Source organism: Dipodomys merriami, unplaced genomic scaffold (assembly GCF_024711535.1).
Source record: "Dipodomys merriami isolate MVZ:Mamm:240054 unplaced genomic scaffold, mDipMer1.0.p SCAF_1, whole genome shotgun sequence".
Taxonomy (NCBI): domain Eukaryota; kingdom Metazoa; phylum Chordata; class Mammalia; order Rodentia; family Heteromyidae; genus Dipodomys; species Dipodomys merriami.
Window position 1 is genome coordinate 99368889 of NW_027202270.1, and position 17597 is coordinate 99386485.

The 17597-nt window shown below is 36.3% G+C and overlaps 1 protein-coding gene and 1 non-coding gene across 8 annotated transcripts in view; both read left to right on the top strand.

Annotated features, from left to right (window-relative positions):
- Nucleotides 1–17597, top strand: part of Nubpl (NUBP iron-sulfur cluster assembly factor, mitochondrial) — a 206886-nt gene that overhangs the window by 34153 nt on the left and 155136 nt on the right. For 6 of the 7 annotated variants that reach the window (XM_070026435.1, XM_070026436.1, XM_070026433.1 and 3 more), the window contains one exon: nt 13165–13255. In XM_070026435.1, the coding sequence (XP_069882536.1) occupies nt 13165–13255 (91 nt within the window). Of the gene's footprint in view, nt 1–13164; nt 13256–17597 lie in introns of those variants that run through there. The other variant, XM_070026443.1, reaches the window with a different exon arrangement.
- On the top strand, nt 2072–2178 carry LOC138835714 (U6 spliceosomal RNA). Its single transcript, XR_011374708.1, has one exon. It is a non-coding gene; the product is annotated as a U6 spliceosomal RNA (small nuclear RNA).

Consider the following 17597-nt stretch of genomic DNA (forward strand, 5'->3'; position numbering starts at 1 on the left):
GCTCAATTCAAGGCCAGTTCAGGCCAGAAAGTTACTGAGAACCCATCTTAACATACAAGCCAGTTAGAGTGGTTCATAGCTATATATCCAGGTATATGAGAGGCAGAGCTAGAGGACTGTAGTCTGAGATAGCTCTTGGAAAGAGTGCGAGACCCTGTCTGAAAAGTATCATAAGGTTTTTATCCACCTAGCAAGTGGTAAGCTCTGAGTTCAAACCCAGTTGCATCTGTATTTTTCAAAAACTCAGAACTCAGGGCCCTGTGTTCTTGTTTGGCTGTTTTTTTTTCAAGGGTGGTATGTTACCACTTGAAGCAAACCTGTAGTCCTAAACAAATAGTATAAGCAAGGCACTAGAGGCCCACTTCTGTAATCCTAACAAGGAGGCTGAGATCTGAGGATCACTGAAGTGAGCCCAGGTAGAAAAGTTTGCTAGACTCCATTTTCAGAATAACTGGCAAGAGTGTAGAACAAGGAGTTCAATCTGTAACTGACTGTGAACAATCAATTGTGATAACTCACTACCTTCGGAAAAAGCAGGGCTGGAGGTTATCTCAAATGGCAGAATGCCAGCTGTCAGCAAAAAGTAGAGTATAAAGGGCTGAGTTCAGAACAAAACAAACAAAAGAAAAACATATACTGTATAATGAAATAGCAATTTAATAGCAATTAATGGCCCAATTGTAACTTACCTTGGCTTAAATATTGATATTTTTATATTATCCTATAAATTTATGTCATAATTGTAATAGTGGCTTAGCAGCTCTGTGTTGCTTTTGAACTTTAATTTTTATTTGCTATATTTGCATAGTTAGCTAAATATTTGGAAGTGGAACTGTTTCTCAAGTGGTAGAGTGAAAACCTTGAGCAGCAAAGCTCAAGGTCAGCACATAGTCCCTGAGTTCAAGCCCCAGGACTGGGCTTAAAGATTAAAAAAAAAATTCTTAAAAAGTTGAAAAAATATATTGTAGAAGGATGAAGAAGTGTTAAACTGTAGTTTAACCTGTAGTTAGACCCCAAAGCCAATTTTCTGTTAGGAATTCTTCTTTACCTACTCTTTGCTCCATGAGGATATAGATTAACATACCATACTCTCCTAATACAAAAAAAATGTATTATGATAATCTTTAGATAGATAAAAAGCAGTAAGTTGCTTTCTCCTCCCCTATGTTATTTTTATGGTTTTAGGTAGAAAGTATTATGTACCACAGGCTTTGTTTGAAATTTGCAATTAGAATCTGTAGCAATTTTGTTTTGAATAGCTCTAATGATGCTGTTGGCTGGGTTTTCCTTCTCTGTAACCTTTGACCTGTCTTAAATTTCTAGTGGTAAAGTGCAGTTTGTTGCAGTAATTCGTTCTTTCATTTGGTTCAAGGAAGTTGCTGAATTTTCTTCTGAGTAAGAGAAGTTACCCCAATTTTACATTTAATATGTATTCCTATTTTTTCCATTAATTACATGTATGTAGCAAAATTATACAACCTTTGAATTTCATTATCTGACTCTAATATGATTTTATTCAGAACTTTCTCATAAAAGTAGTTTTTCTTTTTTAATGTTAATTAAAAAGTTTTAAAAATTTATTTTGTAAAGGTGATATGCAGAGAGGTTACAGTTCCTTAGGTTAGGCACAGGGTCAGCTCTTCCCTCATTTTCTCCCATTCTTTTCCCTCCCACCCCCACTTCCAAGTTGTATAGTTTATTTCCAACATAGTATCTAATGAGTATAACAGTGGAATTAGTTCACTCTTTGTCTCACTATTTTTTGTGCTTTCCCTTTATCCTCCCCCAAACAGATAAATTTACATACAAGACAAAAAGTACAGAAATAAAAAACAGTGACAAAAGAGGAAAAACAAAAAACAAAACAAAAATTACAATAACTAAAATAAAAACTCTCTTGTTTCCAGTTCTTGTAGCTCATTTTGATAAACATAATTTTATATGATCATATGCACATAGCTTTTGAGCCTTTGTGATCTTCTCCTAAGAATATCCTTCTTTGGTCTCACTGCCCAAAGAAACATAGATTGCATGTTTTTCCTCATTTGCAGTAATTAGAAATCTACATATAGTGCTTGCTATGGCAGCATATATACTAAAATTGGAATGATACTGAGAAGATTAGCATGGCCCCTGCTCAAGAATGATACTCACATTTGTGAAGCATTTCATATTTTTAATGGACAAGGGTCTCATATCTAAAATATACTTACAACTCAAAAAATTAAATCCCCCAACAACAAATCCTCAAAGAAACAACTGCCCAATTAATAAGTGGGCTAAAGACTTAAAGATAAACTTCTCTGAAGAGGAACTAAGAATGGCCAATAGACACATGAAGAAATGCTCAACTTCTCTAGCCATAAAAGAAATGCAAATCAAAACAACATTGAGAGTCTACCTCACCCCACTTAGAATGGCTATAATCAAGAAATCTAATAACAGCAGATGCTGGGCGGGGGGGGGGGGGGGGGATGTTGCCAAAAAGGAACCCTACTGCATTGTTGGTGGGAGTGTAAACTTGTTCAACCACTTTGGAAAGCAGTATGGAGGTTCCTCAAAAGACTCTACATAGAGCTCCTCTATGACCCAGAAACCCCACTTTTGGGCATTTACCCCAACGATCACAAACAAGGCCATACTAAAGCTACCAGTACAGCTATGTTTATTGCAACATTATTCACCATAGCTAAGATATGGAACCAACCCAGATGGCCCTCAGTAGATGAATGGATCAAGAAAATGTGATATGTATATATATATAATATAATATATGTAATATACTGTATTATACATATATATATATATATATATATATATATATATAATGGAATATGCCTCCATCAGAAAGAATGATACCATCCCATTTGTTAGGAAATGAAAAGACTTGGAACAAATTATATTAAGTGAAATAAGCTAGGCCCAAAGAAACATAGGCCCCATGGTTATTTGCAATAACTAGTATATGTCTAGGACAAGCAGAAAAGGTCAAAACCTATGTACATAGGACCATATAGGATGATGCTAAGCAAAATGAACCCCAAGATAGGGACACAAGAGGTTGTATCTTTCTTGCTGTTGTTTTTAATGTATGTAAAATGTGCTATGTGATTTTTTTTTTTTTTTGTTTCTTTTGTTGTTCTTTCTCCCTGGTAGAACTCCTGTCTTCAACATATTTGAGTCTGGTGTCCTGCATCTTGTTTATATATTTTTCTAATTGGGGAGGGAAGGGAAATAACAAGAAGCTGAAATAAGGATACAGGTTGACCCATGAGATGTACAAGAGATGTAACAATGAGATGTACAAGACACTGTGTTGAAAATGAGCTTTTCAGCTTGGGGGGCAGGGAGGGAGGAGTTGGGAAGGTGGGGAGGGAAGGGATGGTAGGGGAAAAACAAAGGAGGGGGTAACAATGTTCCATAGGAAATGTACTCATTACCTTACTCATGTAACTGTAACCCCTTTGTACAGTGTCCTTACAAAAAATATATATATATTAAAATATATATATATTAAAAGAAAGAATGCAAAAAAAGAAATACAGGTAAACTCTATGGATGGTAAAAGACAAAAAGTTACACTTGGACATGATAAATTATACAGTCTCTACATTTTTCTTTTTAAAATAATTCTTCCTGAATTTGACTCTCACCAATTTATTTTTCCTTTTCCATTTTTTTTCTTTCAGTAAGTTATTTACCTATCACATGAGGATGAAGTGCCTAGGGCAGTGTTGGAATGGCCAGGGAGAGAAAGAGGGCTGAGCAGGTGGAGCCCTGGTATTCTGAACCAGCTGCCGGACTCTGTGGATCTGATGTTCTGACCATGCCCATTCATGTTTTCTTTGCAAGATATGCTATCAGAATTATAAATTCTTTGCTTTGCAGTTTAGTTAAGGACATTCCTAAGGAATTGATGTTGGCTTTTAAGCACCTGGGGAAAGGTTCTTTAGTTACTTTTCTAGGTTCCCAGGCTTAGATTCTGGCAACAAAAAGACCAGTTGGTGTGGCAAGTAAGATGACTGTTATTTTTAGGGCTTAGTGTCTGTAAGAATCTTTTTTTTTTCTTTTTGCATTTTTGTAAGCATTACCATGGTGATGAAAAGCTTTGTAACTTTCTATGCATTTGAAGACTTTACTCACTAAGAACATTGGGAAAAAAAATACAGTATAAGGATTGAATGATTTTTCTAATCTTAGATATTTTACCCCTAATTTATTTTTCTCTGTACTCATTAAATAAAAATATGAGATTGAAGACAGTTTCTTCTTGTTGAAGATGCTGCTTGCCCTGCTCTGAAAAGGAGAACAAAACAAAAACAAAACAAAACTTCTGCAGCTCTTTTATATTTAAAACACTGTGGCACTTAATATTGCTGGTGAGCAGATTTAAAAATTACTCTTCTTTAATATAGCCTTTTTGGGCCATCATATGTCTCTGGTTTTCAAAAGTTGTAGATCCTGTGGTATTTTATATAGTAACCTACCATAGCTGTTGTTTGCACAAGGTTTTCTGTGAAGTACCATTTTGCTAGAGTTGAGGTCAATGGAGAAATGAAAACTATGCAGGATTTGCTTGAGGAAATTGGCAGTTAGGAATAGGCTGCAAGGCAATTTCTGAGTCCTTCTTAATCTGTTTAATTAAAAAACTTTTTTTTAAGACAGGAGATTTCTACATAGTCCACACTTTTGCCTTAGTCTCCTGACTACTGGGATTACAGACATGTGACTGGCTAACCAAATCTTTAATACCAAAATATTTTAATCTTGTATATATTGTTTATTTTTGAGCTCTATGCCTTAACAGTTCATATTAGGAGAGGGAATTACATGAGGTCATAGAAAGTTAAAACTTACAAGGGACTTAGGGACCAATTCTGATATTTTACAGAGGAACAAATGGAGGTTTGTTCATTAGTTTATTTACCCATTCATTTAATAAATATTTAATTCTTATTGTTCTTGATGCTTGAGGGGGATGGCTATCTCTGCCTTTAATTACTATACAATAGATAGTTAATACAGTGATTAAATTAAACAGTATGCCAGAACTTGATCAAAGGGGAGCACAAGTGTGGGTTTGCAATTTGACAATAGGGTAAGTACCATGAGATGATGACATTTAAGAGGTATGAAAGAGGTACCCTGTGGCTGTCTAGATCAAGACTATGTTAGAGGGAAGGAATTACTAATTCAAAGTCTAATAGGTAGGCCTACCTAGCTTACTAAACGGAATAGTAAGAAGACTCATGTGACTTTTGGAGGAAGTACAATGGAGTAGTAATAGGTGGTAAGCATTAATTAGGGTTTGGAAAGTTCAGCCCCCTGTTATGGCATGAAACCAGATTTCTAGAATACGTGTGGTGCAGAAAACACTAAGGAATTTCTTGTAAAGTGCAAATGTCTTTAACATGTATTTTCATCTATAATGGAAATATAAAGCATTCTACTGAAAATAGGAACATTTTGCCAAAATCTCAGTCTCAGAATTAATCAAAGGATATATCTCTTGGAAGTTGGATAAAGATAACCTCTTAAGTTTCTTTCTACTTTAACATAGAGTCTTTAATTTGAAATCTATTATTTTTCCTCCATTTCTATTTTTTCAGCCCTTTTGAGACTTTTCATGAGCTTGCCTATAGTTGTACTCCAGCCATACAGGTGAACTTTCCTTTCATGCTGCTCATGTTCATCTTTCTTGTGACTGAACTTGAAGACTTGTCTGTACTTGAAGACAGGCCTTGATTAGCAGTAGGACGTGACTCTCTTTTCCCTGTGTTCAACCATTAGATCTTTTGACAATCATATTCTTATTTAATCCTAGGCAATAAAATTAGAAAATGTGTTTTTTTCTGAGACTGAAGTTTTCTATGAATGACAGCTTGATTTAAAAATAGGCAGAAAGAGATTAAAAAAAGACACTTGAATCAATTCTAAATAAATACCATTTATTTATTCATTTATTTATTCTAACATTAATTAAACATGATATACAGGGAACCATGGGAGTGTATCAGTACACTGTTTTGGAAAAGATAACTATTAAGTAGGTTTTAAAGGAGTATTTATTTAGAAGTAATTGGATGGAGTTCTCTAAACTGTCATTTTGATAGGTTCCATTTGCAGATGAGAGGATAAAAGGAATGTGTCATGAATCTTTACAGTCCTCTTTAGGATAAATTCTGTTGGAAGGACAAAGCTGTATGAAAACTGCTGTTGGAGCCTTTGAAATAGGACTTATAGGCTCTCAATTGCAGTAATGAAGCAGAATAATCACTGAATAATTTTGCCATCTTTTATGGCTTCAACAGGGTGTTATACATTATAAAGAAGCAAATTAAAAAATCAAAATGGCGTCTTGGGGTTTGATTAGTTTTATGTAATCTGCTAGGTTTTTAGTAATGCAGAGTCAGAAAAAGAGAATACTGTTAAATAACAACATGTTTGGCTATGTTTAGAGTGACATTAAAGATGACAATCACATTTTACAATAGTCAGTTTCCAGTTATTTTTCTCATAAATATTTTCTTTTTGTTTATTGTGTATTTGGAAGTCTGTAGTGATTATTTATTTGAATTTGGCTGAAATTAAAGAAAATTCTAAATGGAACATTCTTAACTAAAATTACTTTAGGATGAATGAGGGTTCTTAAACTTAGCTTAACACTCAGCTGCATGTATTTATTTAGAACCATTTACTTTGTTCATTTATTATACTATAACATAAAGCTTATCTGAAAGACTAGGTCTTAAATAGAAATCTGTTAAATAATGAAGTAAATTATGAAAGATAAATGAAGCGTATTTGATATCTTTTAACTATGATTGAATTTTAGACTTGAACATCTATTTAAGCTTATTTTTACAGAAATAATAATTATAGGGCTAAGACCTGCTAGACAAGCACAAAGCCCTGGGTACAATCCCTAGTAGTGCCAAAAAGAAAAAAGAAAAAAGGTAATTTTATAGTTCTAGTAGCTCTGCCATTCTAAGTATGTGATTTAATTAGTATAGGTTTTGATGTTTCTATTAATGGGCAGTAATTGTTCATGATAGGTACTAACTTAATTCTAGGAAAATAGTCTGTAAAATATGCTCTCCATTCTTTTACAAAATTTCCCAGTAAACCTTTACTGGGTTAATTCTGACACAAAAAGAGATGGCTGTTTCCTGCTTACTCTTGGTTTTACCAAAACTACATTGTTGGTGATTGAAAAACTTGATCATTAAAAACTTTTTTCTTGGGCTGGGAATGTGGCTTAGTGGTAGAGTGCTTGCCTAGCATGCATGAAGCCCTGGGTTTGATTCCTTGGTACCACATAAATAGAAAAAAGCCAGAAGTGGCTCAAGTGATAAGAGTGTGCTAGCCTTGATCAAAAGAAGCTCAGGGTATATATACCACATTTTCTTGATCCATTCATCTACTGAGGGGCATCTGGGTTTGGTTCCAGATCTTAGCTATGGTAAATAATGCTGCAATAAACATAGTTGTGCTGGTAGCTTTAGTGTGGTCTTGTTTGTAAACATTTGGGTAAATGCTCAAAAGTGGGACTGCTGGGTCATAGGGGAGCTCTATGTGGAGTCTTTTGAGGAACCTCCATACTACTTTCCAAAGTGGTTGAACAAGTTTACACTCCAACCAATAATGAAGTAAGGTTCCCTTCTGTCCACATCCCCTCCAGCATCTGTTGTTAGAGTTCTTGATTTTTGCCATTCTAACTGAGGTGAGGTGGTATCTCAATGTTGTTTTGATTTGCATTTCTTTTATGGCTAGGGATGTTCATGTGTCTATTGGCCATCCTTCTTTCTTCTTCAGAGAAGTTTCTCTTTATGTCTTTTGCCCACTTATTTATTGGGCAGTTGTTCTTTGAGGATTTGTTGTTGGGGGATTTAATTTTTTGAGTTGCAGGTATATTTTAGATATGAGACCCTTGTCCATTGTATGGCTAGTGAAGATCTTCTCCCAATCTGTAGGCTTTCTATTGATCTTGCTAGCTATGTCCTTTGCAGTGCAGAAGCTCTGCAACTTCATGCAATCCCATTTGTCCAACCTTTCTTTGATTTGTTGTGTTTCTGGGTCTCTATTAAGAAAATTTCGGCCTGTGCCAAGGAGACCTAGGATTTCTCCTATTCCATCCTGTAATGTTTTCAGAGTGTCTGCTTTGACTCCAAGGTCTTTGATCCATTTGGAGTTGATTCTGGTGCAGGGTGATATATAAGGATCTAACTAAGGATATAGGTGGACCTGTTGCAACAATGAGAAGTACAAATTGTCATGTGGAAAACGAACTTTACAACTTGCAGGGGTGGCAGGGGGTGTGTGTGTGAGGATTGGGTGTGTGTGTGGGGGGGAGGGAGGATGGGAAGGGATGGGAAGGGTAAACAAAGGAGGAGGCTACAATACTTGATAAGAAATGTGCTCACTATCTTGCCCATGTAATTGCAACCCCTCTGTACAGTATTTTCACAATTAAAAAAAAAAAAAAGAAGCTCAGGGTGTTCAGGTCCCTAGTTCAAGCCCTAAGACTGGCAAAAAAAACAAGCAAGCAAAGATCCACTTTATTCTCAGTTTTGTCATTGGGAGTTTGCGGCTGCCAAAATGTGCTGATTGTGGATGCAGTGTGGCTTTTTTTTAAAAAAAATATATTTTTTATTGTAAAGATACTGTACAGAGGGGTTAAAGATACATAAGTAAGGTAATAAGTAAATTTCCTATCGAGCATTGTTACCCCCTCCTTTGTTTTTCCACTACCATCCCTTTTCTACCCATAACAACCCATCCTCCCTGTGCGTGCACCCCCTACCCCCCTAAGTTGTAAAGTGTGGCTTTTGTTGTAAAGTGTGGCTTTTGATGGCATCTTATAGATGGTTACCTGTCAAAGAATGTTGAGAAATGAGGTGGTAAAGAGCAAGCAAGTCTAGCCATGGGTACAGGCCCTGCCAGAAAAGTAGGAGCTCAAGTGGTGGCAACTGAGTTGTCTACTAGGAGTTTCTACTACTTGGATGCACATTTTTGTCTGTGTCACTTGCTCTTGGATCCAGAGTGAAGACCTTAAATAAAGATCTGAAGCATCTGCATGACAACCAACAGTGCACACTGAATTTTAAGTCAAGGTTAGGAATTTAACATTGAAGGTGGGTATGGTGGAATGAGCCAGTAGTCCCATCTTAGGACATATAGGAGTAGAAGATTATGTGTTTTTAAGACCAGCCAGGATTACATGACAGAATACAGTTTGAGAACTGCAGGTGGACCCTTCATTTTGGAAACATTAAAGAAAGTTATGTTGGTCAGCAGCAAGATTGAAGCTTATACATTACAAGGTAGCTGTCTGTCTGGATGGATGGATTGAAAATTATAAACATGTCATTGAGTTTTACTTAAATAAATTTCTATAAACCAAAAAAACAAAACCCCAACAACTTTAATTTGGATGTTGTCAGACTATAACCTATGACCCAAATCTTCCTTGTTTTTGTAAAGTTTGATTGGAACACAGTATTCTGATTCAATTTTGTATTGCTATGGCTGCTTTGATGCTCCAGAAGTAGTGTTGAGTAGTTGCCATAGAGATTATGCTATCTTCAAGGCTTAAACGATTTATCACTTGGCTCTTTATAAAGATATATTCTATATTTAAATCTTTTGTAGTAGATTTGGTGGAGATCTTTAAGCTTAGTATTTTGTAAGTTTAACTTCTGCTTATTCTGTTTCATTCTAATAATACATGACACAAAATCATTTTCAGTGTTTAGTTTTCAGCTTTCTAATCTGCAAGTAAAGATAATACTGCTTTGTGGTGTTAGTGTAAGGAGTAAATGAGGAAAGTAAATAAATGTTTAGATTACTGTCTAGCACCCAGTGTTTTTTCTACCCTGGGTACTGGTGTTTGAACTGAGGGCCTGGTGCTTTGCTAGCCATATCCCTAGGCCTCAGGAAGAGTTTAAGTAAGAAGTTATAATCAGAGAAAGTCTTGTATCCGGGTGATTTCATTTTAAACTTAGATTCTGACTGTCCATAGAGCTAGCTATAGGTACCTAGTTGACCTGGGTATTAATATAACACTTGTGATAATTATTTCCCTTTATCTCTTCTTTCCCTCCCTTTGCCCCTCTTCCTCTTTCCTTTCCTCTTCTATCTTCATACATTCCTTTTCTGTTTCCTTTTAATGCATAAACATTTACACATATCCACATACACACAGACTAAATTTGAATAACCCACTCCTAAAGAGAATATATAGGAACTTGAGACATGGAAAATTCTTCTATTTTTGGTTTCCAATGCGTAGGAAGCAGAGGAATTATAAAATCTTATAACCTTCCCATCCTCCTTATTTTTGTGTAATAGTATTTATTGGCAGCTATCTGGATAATAGACGTAAAAATCTATTGCAACCATAGTGAATGTTAGAGCCAGGCTGTTAATTTAGTTGACAGGTATTGTTAGAAGATCTGTTTGAAACTTGGAATTTAACCTTTCAAATTGCTGCAAACCCCAAACTGATATGAGAAAATAAAAAAGAATCTTAAAATATTTCTCTTTTTACTAGTATTTATTATTATCTTGTTGTAGTTTTTAGTCTTGTATCATAGAAATGATACAGAAAAAAAGGTAAAATTCTAGACTGAGAGTTACAGTATTGGAAGATCCTTAGATAACAGAGTTAACACTTTTCTAAAGTTTTAGGTCACCTCATTGAAATCTTGTTATTCATTCTATATTTAATTCTATTTGAATCCACTAGAATTCTTAGTTGTTTGTTGTGTCTGCTATTACCTAAATACATTAAATTTAAAATCTGTGTACTATTGAAGGTAAAGATTTTTTTCCTATTTCCTCATTTATTTTACAATAACCTGAGATTTTTGTCAGAGATAGATATCAAGTCCACTTTTTCTCTTAAGAGACTTGACAATACTAAGTGATTTTGTTAGAACTACAGTTTGAGTCATGGTAAAATTAGAAGCATAAATGTTGGACTTATGTTATTTTGTATATTTATTGTAATAAGACAACAAGGTTTAAAAAGTAATTTTGGAGCCAGGCATTTGGTGGCTCACTCCTGTAATCTTAGCTACTCAAGAGGCTGAGATCTGAGGATCATGGTTTGAAGCCAGGCCAGTCAGGAAAGCCTAGGAAACTGATCTCCAATTAACCACCAAAAAAGAAAAAAAAAAGCCAGAAGTGGAGCTGTGTGTCAACCAGGTAGAGCACTAACTTTGTGCAGAAAAGTTCAGGAATAGTGCTCAGGCCCTGAGTTCAAGCACTAGGATTGATACAAACAAACAAATAAATTTTGTCCAGATGCTAGTGGCTCAGGCTTATAATGCTAGCTACTTAGTATACTGAAGTCTAAGGATTGAGGTTTGAAACAAGCTCTGAGTTTATTGTCTCTAGTAAAAAAGCAAAAAGCCAGAAGGAGAGCTGAGGCCCAAATGGTAGAGTACCAGCATGAAGCAAAAAAGCTAAGGACAGTGGCCAGGGCTCTGAGTCAAGTCCTAGTACTAGCACCAAAAAAAAGTTCTTTTGTACCTGGAATAGGTAGTTAAAAGTCATGGAAGATAGACTTTTAGTTTTTAAAACTTTTTTCTGAGGGCTTGAGTTTTATTTTTGCCAGGGTATGGATAGAGTTGAGTAAGAGGAGAGTTGTAAAGCTGGGAATGTGGTTTAGTGGTAAAGGAGAGTTATAAGACTTGGTAAAAAGAAAGTAGTATTAGAATCCCATTTACTTGTCGATGAGAAATCAATAAGAAACTGATTTAGGGGATGAGGGGAAAAAGAGATCCTTGGAATAATGAATCTTGTTCTTTCCTTGGCTCAGCTTTTGAATAATGGTAGCTAGCAGAGACCAGTGAGGATCTTCTGCCCCTTGACAGCTGGGCAGGTCATCAAAGAGAATGGTCTTCAGTTATTTATGAGTCCCACAGAAGATTTTGGATATTTAACTTGCATTTATGAGTCTGTCTCTATTGTTTGCCAGTAATCCTTGTTAACATTTCCATTTCTTTTATGTCAGGTCCACATCAGAATTTCACAACTGCTTTATTATTGTCTTGTTTCCCATATCATTTAAAAATTTCTATTCTTTGGTGTGTTAGATAGAACCCAGAAGTTAATAATGTTCCATCCTCTTGGGTTTTGTTTCCTGTAGTAAATCAGTATTTAACCTTATTTTCATATTATTTCTTAATTTTCAAAATTATTTGTAGGACCAAGCATAGTGGCTCACATCTTTCATTTCAGCTACTCAAGGGGATCACAGTTCAAGGCCAGCCTAGACAGAAAGTTGGTGACATCCCAAGTCAACCACTAAGCCAAGTGTGGTTATGTACCTATAATCCTAGCCACCAGGAGGTATAAGTGAAAAGATTGTGGACTCAGATTAGCCTAGACAAAATGTTAGCAGACCCAATCCAAAAAATAAAGCATCAAGGACTGAGGACAGACAGACCTTAGGTGTCAGAGTACCTGCTTACTGAATGTGAAGTCCTGATTTAAAAAACCAAAACCAAAACCAAATAAAGGCAGAACAACTCATACCCTCACACCTGAGTACCATTAGAGAAGAAAAGAAGAAGAAAAAGAAAATCATGGTTAGTTCAAAAAGTTCTTGGTCTTCTTGAGACTAAAGGAGACACGAACTACAATGTGTAAAACATGTGGGGGGCTGGGAAGGTGGCTCAGTGGTATAGAGCGCTTGCCTTGCATGCCTGAGGCCCTGGGTTCCATTCCTCAGCACCACATAAACAGAAAAAGCCAGAAGTGGCACTGTGGCTCAAGCGGTAGAGCGCTCGCCTTGAGCTGAAGAGCTGAGGGACAGCGCCTAGCCCAGAGTTCAGGTCCATGACTGGCAAAAAAACAAAAACAAAAACAAAAATACATGTGGGGTAGATTTTTCTAGTAAACTGTAAGAATTGTAGATCAACCCCTCTGTAGAGGATTTTTGCAATAAAAAAAACATAAAAATGACTCATCTCACAAAAAGATAATTGTAGGTCAAAATGTTTTATTTAAGCAATTTATGCTTTTCTTACTATTACTTTGAAGTTTACATTAGGATTTTTGTTACAGATATTCTTTTTGTAGTCCTACCAGTTGACATGTATAGCTTATCTTTGATGAAGAGTGTGAATAATCCTGTGGTGAATTGTTTCCTTACAGACAAAGACAGTTGGTTTGTTAGATGCCGATGTGTATGGCCCTTCAATTCCAAAGATGATGAATCTGAAAGGAAACCCAGAATTATCTCAAAGTAAGTAAAGGATAGACCAATATTAACATAATAATTGTTCTTTTATTTAGTACTTGTTAGCATTGTGCCAGATCCCTTGTGTCCTTTATATGCCATGTAATATAGAAATTCAGAAATCACATTATAGCACCAAGCTATGTGCATTTGAATTTTAGCTCTGTCACTTCTGACTGACTGGTTTGGAGAAAACTGTTAAACTTCTTTGTGCTTTCCCCCTCTACTTATAAAATAGGGTTACAGTTGCTTTGAAGATTAATAAAACATTTAGCAGAGTTCCTGTCAAAGTGATACAAATTGTTAAGTATAGTTGTCTATATACTTTTACTGTGTGGATGTATAGTAATCTTTATGCCTCTTTGCAGATCTATATGTGTAGGTGTGGAATGTGTGTTCACCAGGTCCTAGGGCTTGAATTCAGGGACTGGGTGCTGTCCCTGAACTTTCTTGGCTCAAGGATAATGCTCTACCACTTAATACATAACTCGACCTCTGGCTTTTTGCTGGTTAATTGGTGTCTCATGGACTTTCTTGTTTGGACTGGTTTTGAACTGTGATCTTCAGATCTCAGCCTTTGGAGTGGCTAAGATTACAGGCATGAGCTACTGGCACCCTACTATACATCTTTAAAAAAAAAAGAAGTAAAAATATTGTGTCATCTGTGGCTCATATTTTGAATAAATATTTAATATTTCTTATCCTTACTACATTTCATGTAAAGCTATCAACTATGAATCTTTCAGTCTAAGGGTAGTCTATAATAAAAAAAAGAATGGAAACAATTGGAAATTTTTCTTGAAAAATAGTTTTTTTTTTAAATTTAATTTTATTTTATTTGAGAACATACTGTACAGAGGGGCTACAATTACATGGGCAGGATAATGCATACATTTCTTACCAAGCATTGCAGCCTCCTCCTTTGTTTACCCTTCACCTCCCTTCCCAGCCTCCCCTCTCCCCCCACCCAATTATACCCCCCTCCGCCCCCCACACCGACATTGTAAAGTTGGTTTTGACATGACATTTTGTACTTCTCATTGTTGCAACAGGTCCACCTGAATCCTTAAACGACTTGTTTGTCCCCATCTCCTCCACATGTTATACTGACATCAAATATAGTGAAAGCGGGGGTTACACTGTGGGGGAGGGAAATACAAAGCAACAAAGAAATAATCTTATAAATGCGTTAGAAACACATGCATGAAAGAAACGAAAACATTAAAATACATATTTAAGGGTTCATTTTCCTAACATCACATTATCTGACCTTTTCCGCTTGACTCATACCTATACTAGATATTGCAAATAAGGGAAACCATGGGACCTATGCTTCTTTGGGCCTGGCTTACTTCACCTAATATAATTTTTTCCAAACCTTTCCATTTCCTAACAAATGGGGAAATGTCATTCTTTCTGATGGAGGCATAGAATTCCATTGTGTATATATACCACATTTTCTTGATCCATTCATCTACTGAGGGGCATCTGGGTTGGTTCCATATCTTAGCTATGGTAAATAATGCTGCAATAAACATAGTTGTGCTGGTAGCTTTAGTGTGGTCTTGTTTGTAAACATTTGGGTAAATGCCCAAAAGTGGGATTGCTGGATCATAGGGGAGATCTATGTGAAGTCTTCTGAGGAACCTCCATACTGCTTTCCAAAGTGGTTGAACAAGTTTACATTCCCACCAACAATGAAGTAAGGTTCCTTTCTGTCCACATCCCCTCCAGCATCTGTTGTTGTTAGAGTTCTTGATTTTTGCTGTTCTAACTGGAGTGAGGTGATATCTCAATGTTGTTTTGATTTGCATTTCTTTTATGGCTAGGGATGTTGAACATTTCTTCATGTGTCTATTGGCCATCCTTCTTTCTTCTTCAGAGAAGCTTCTCTTTAAGTCTTTCACCCACTTATTTATTGGGCAGTTGTTTCTTTGAGGATTTGTTGTTGGGTGGTTTAATTTTTTGAGTTCCAAGTATATTTTAGATATGAGACCCTTGTCCGTTGTATGGCTAGTAAAGATCTTCTCCCAATCGGTGGGCTTTCTATTGATCTTGCTAGCTATGTCATTTGCCCTGCAGAAGCTCTGCAACCTCATGCAATCCCATTTGTCCAACCTTTCTTTGATTTGTTGTGCTTCCGGGTCTCTAATCAGAAAATTTCGGCCTGAGCCAAGGAGACCTAGGGTTTCTCCTATTCCATCCTGTAATGTTTTCAGAGTGTCTGCTTTGAGTTCAAGGTCTTTGATCCATTTGGAGTTGATTCTGGTGCAGGGTGATATATAAGGATCTAGCTTTAGTTTTCTTCATGTAGTTAACCAATTTTTCCAGCACCATTTACTGAAGAGGCTGTCTTTCTTCCATTCTATTGTTTTAGCTTCCTTATCAAAGATTAGATGGCTATAGGTCTGTAGGTTCATTTCTGGGTTTTCAATTCTATTCCATTGGTCCTGAGGTCTGTTCTTATGCCAATACCAAGCTGTTTTGATTACTATGGCTTTATAGTAGAGTTTGAAATTTGGTATTAATATTCCTCCAGCAGTGTTCTTTCCGTTGAGGAGCGTTTTTGCTATTCGAGGTATTGAAAAATAGTTTTATGTGAAATTAGTTTTATGAAATTGATTTCTACTTACAATAAAAATATAAAATGGAATATTTTTGCTTCTTAATATGATTTTAATTTTCCATAGGTCTAAGACAAAAATGTTATAAGTTTTGATTGGATTATCTGTGCATGTATTGTTTTTATTATTTTAAAATTTTATTAGATATTGTGTGCTATTTTGGGCAAAATTGTTGGAGTCACTTGAAAAAAAATAATTAATTATTTTTATTGGTTGTGGGGTTGAAATCAGGGCTGGCTGTGGTCCTGAGCTCTTTTGCTCAAGGCTAGCACTTTACCATTTTGAGCCACAGTTCCATTTCGGTTTTGAGAGGTTCATTGGAGATGAGAGTTTCATGGACTTTCCTGCCAGAGCTGGCTTTGAATCTTGATCCTCAGATCTCGGCTTCCTGAGTAGCTGGGATTACAGATGTTAGCCACCAGCACCCACCTTGGATTCGCTTATAAGGTTTAGGTTTGAATATTTCCTTCCTTCCTTCCTTCCTTCCTTCCTTCCTTCCTTCCTTCCTTCCTTCCTTCCTTCCTTCCTTTCTTTCTTTCTTTCTTTCTTTCTTTCTTTCTTTCTTTCTTCTTTCTTTCTTTCTTTCTTTCTTTCTTTCTTTCTTTCTTTCTTTCTTTCTTTCTTTCTTTTCCTTCCTTCCTTCCTTCTTTCTTTCTTTTTTTCTTCCTTTCTCTTTCTCTCTTTTTCTTTCTCTCTCCTCCTTCCCTCCCTCCCTCCTTCCCTCCCTTCTTCCTCCCTTTCTCCCTCCCTCTCTCCCTCCCTCCCTCCTTCCTTTCTCCCTCTCTCCCTCCCTCCCTCCCGCCCTCCCTTCCTTTCTCCCTCCCTCCCTCCTTCCCTCCTTCCTTCCATCCTTCCTTCCTTCTCTTTCTTTCTCTCTTTCTCTCTTTCCTTTTTTTGTGTCAATCATGGGGTTTGAACTCTGGGCATTGTCCTTCAGCTCTTCAGCTCAAGGCTAGCACTCTACCACTTTAGCCACAGCGCCACTTCCAGTTTTCTGGTGGTTTATTAGAGATAAGAGTTTCACAACCTTTCCTGCCTGGGCTGGCTTTGAACAGCGATCCTCAGATCGCAGCCTCCTGTGTAGCTAGGATTACAGGCGCGAGCCACTGGTGCCCAGCTGAATATTTCTTTTTAAGAGACAAAAAGATCTCTATAGCATTTTGAAGAAAATTTGAACATTTAGTGGTGTTAAAATTAACCCTAGAAGTTTTATATTGCAAGCAATCATTTCCATGATGTTTTTCTTGTTTTATAAAAACAATGCAACAGTGAGACTCACAAAGTAATATGTTGGAAATTAACTTTACATCTTGGGGTGGGAGGTAAGCTGAGGGGAGGGGAGGGAAAGTGGGAGAAAAAACGATGTTTGACAAGAAATGTACTCACTATTTTATGTATGTAACTATAATCCCTCTGTACATCACTGTGATAATAAAATTAAGTAAAAATACCCCCAAACTTAGAAAACTGTTCTTGTTTCTTGATTCTTGTTCTTTTAGTGCAACACAAAATTAGTTTGCAAATATGTGACAGGAGTGGAGATGCCAAACTTTCACAGAGAAGGAGTAATTAATGAATCTGTGTATTTTAAATGATACAGTCATTATGTCAGACACTCTGTTATATTTGTGCAGTGAAAATTGGTTCATGTAGCACACCAGCAAAGGCAAAATAGAGCATTTGGTGTCAGTCTTTCTTCCATAGTCTATTCAATCTATGCGAAC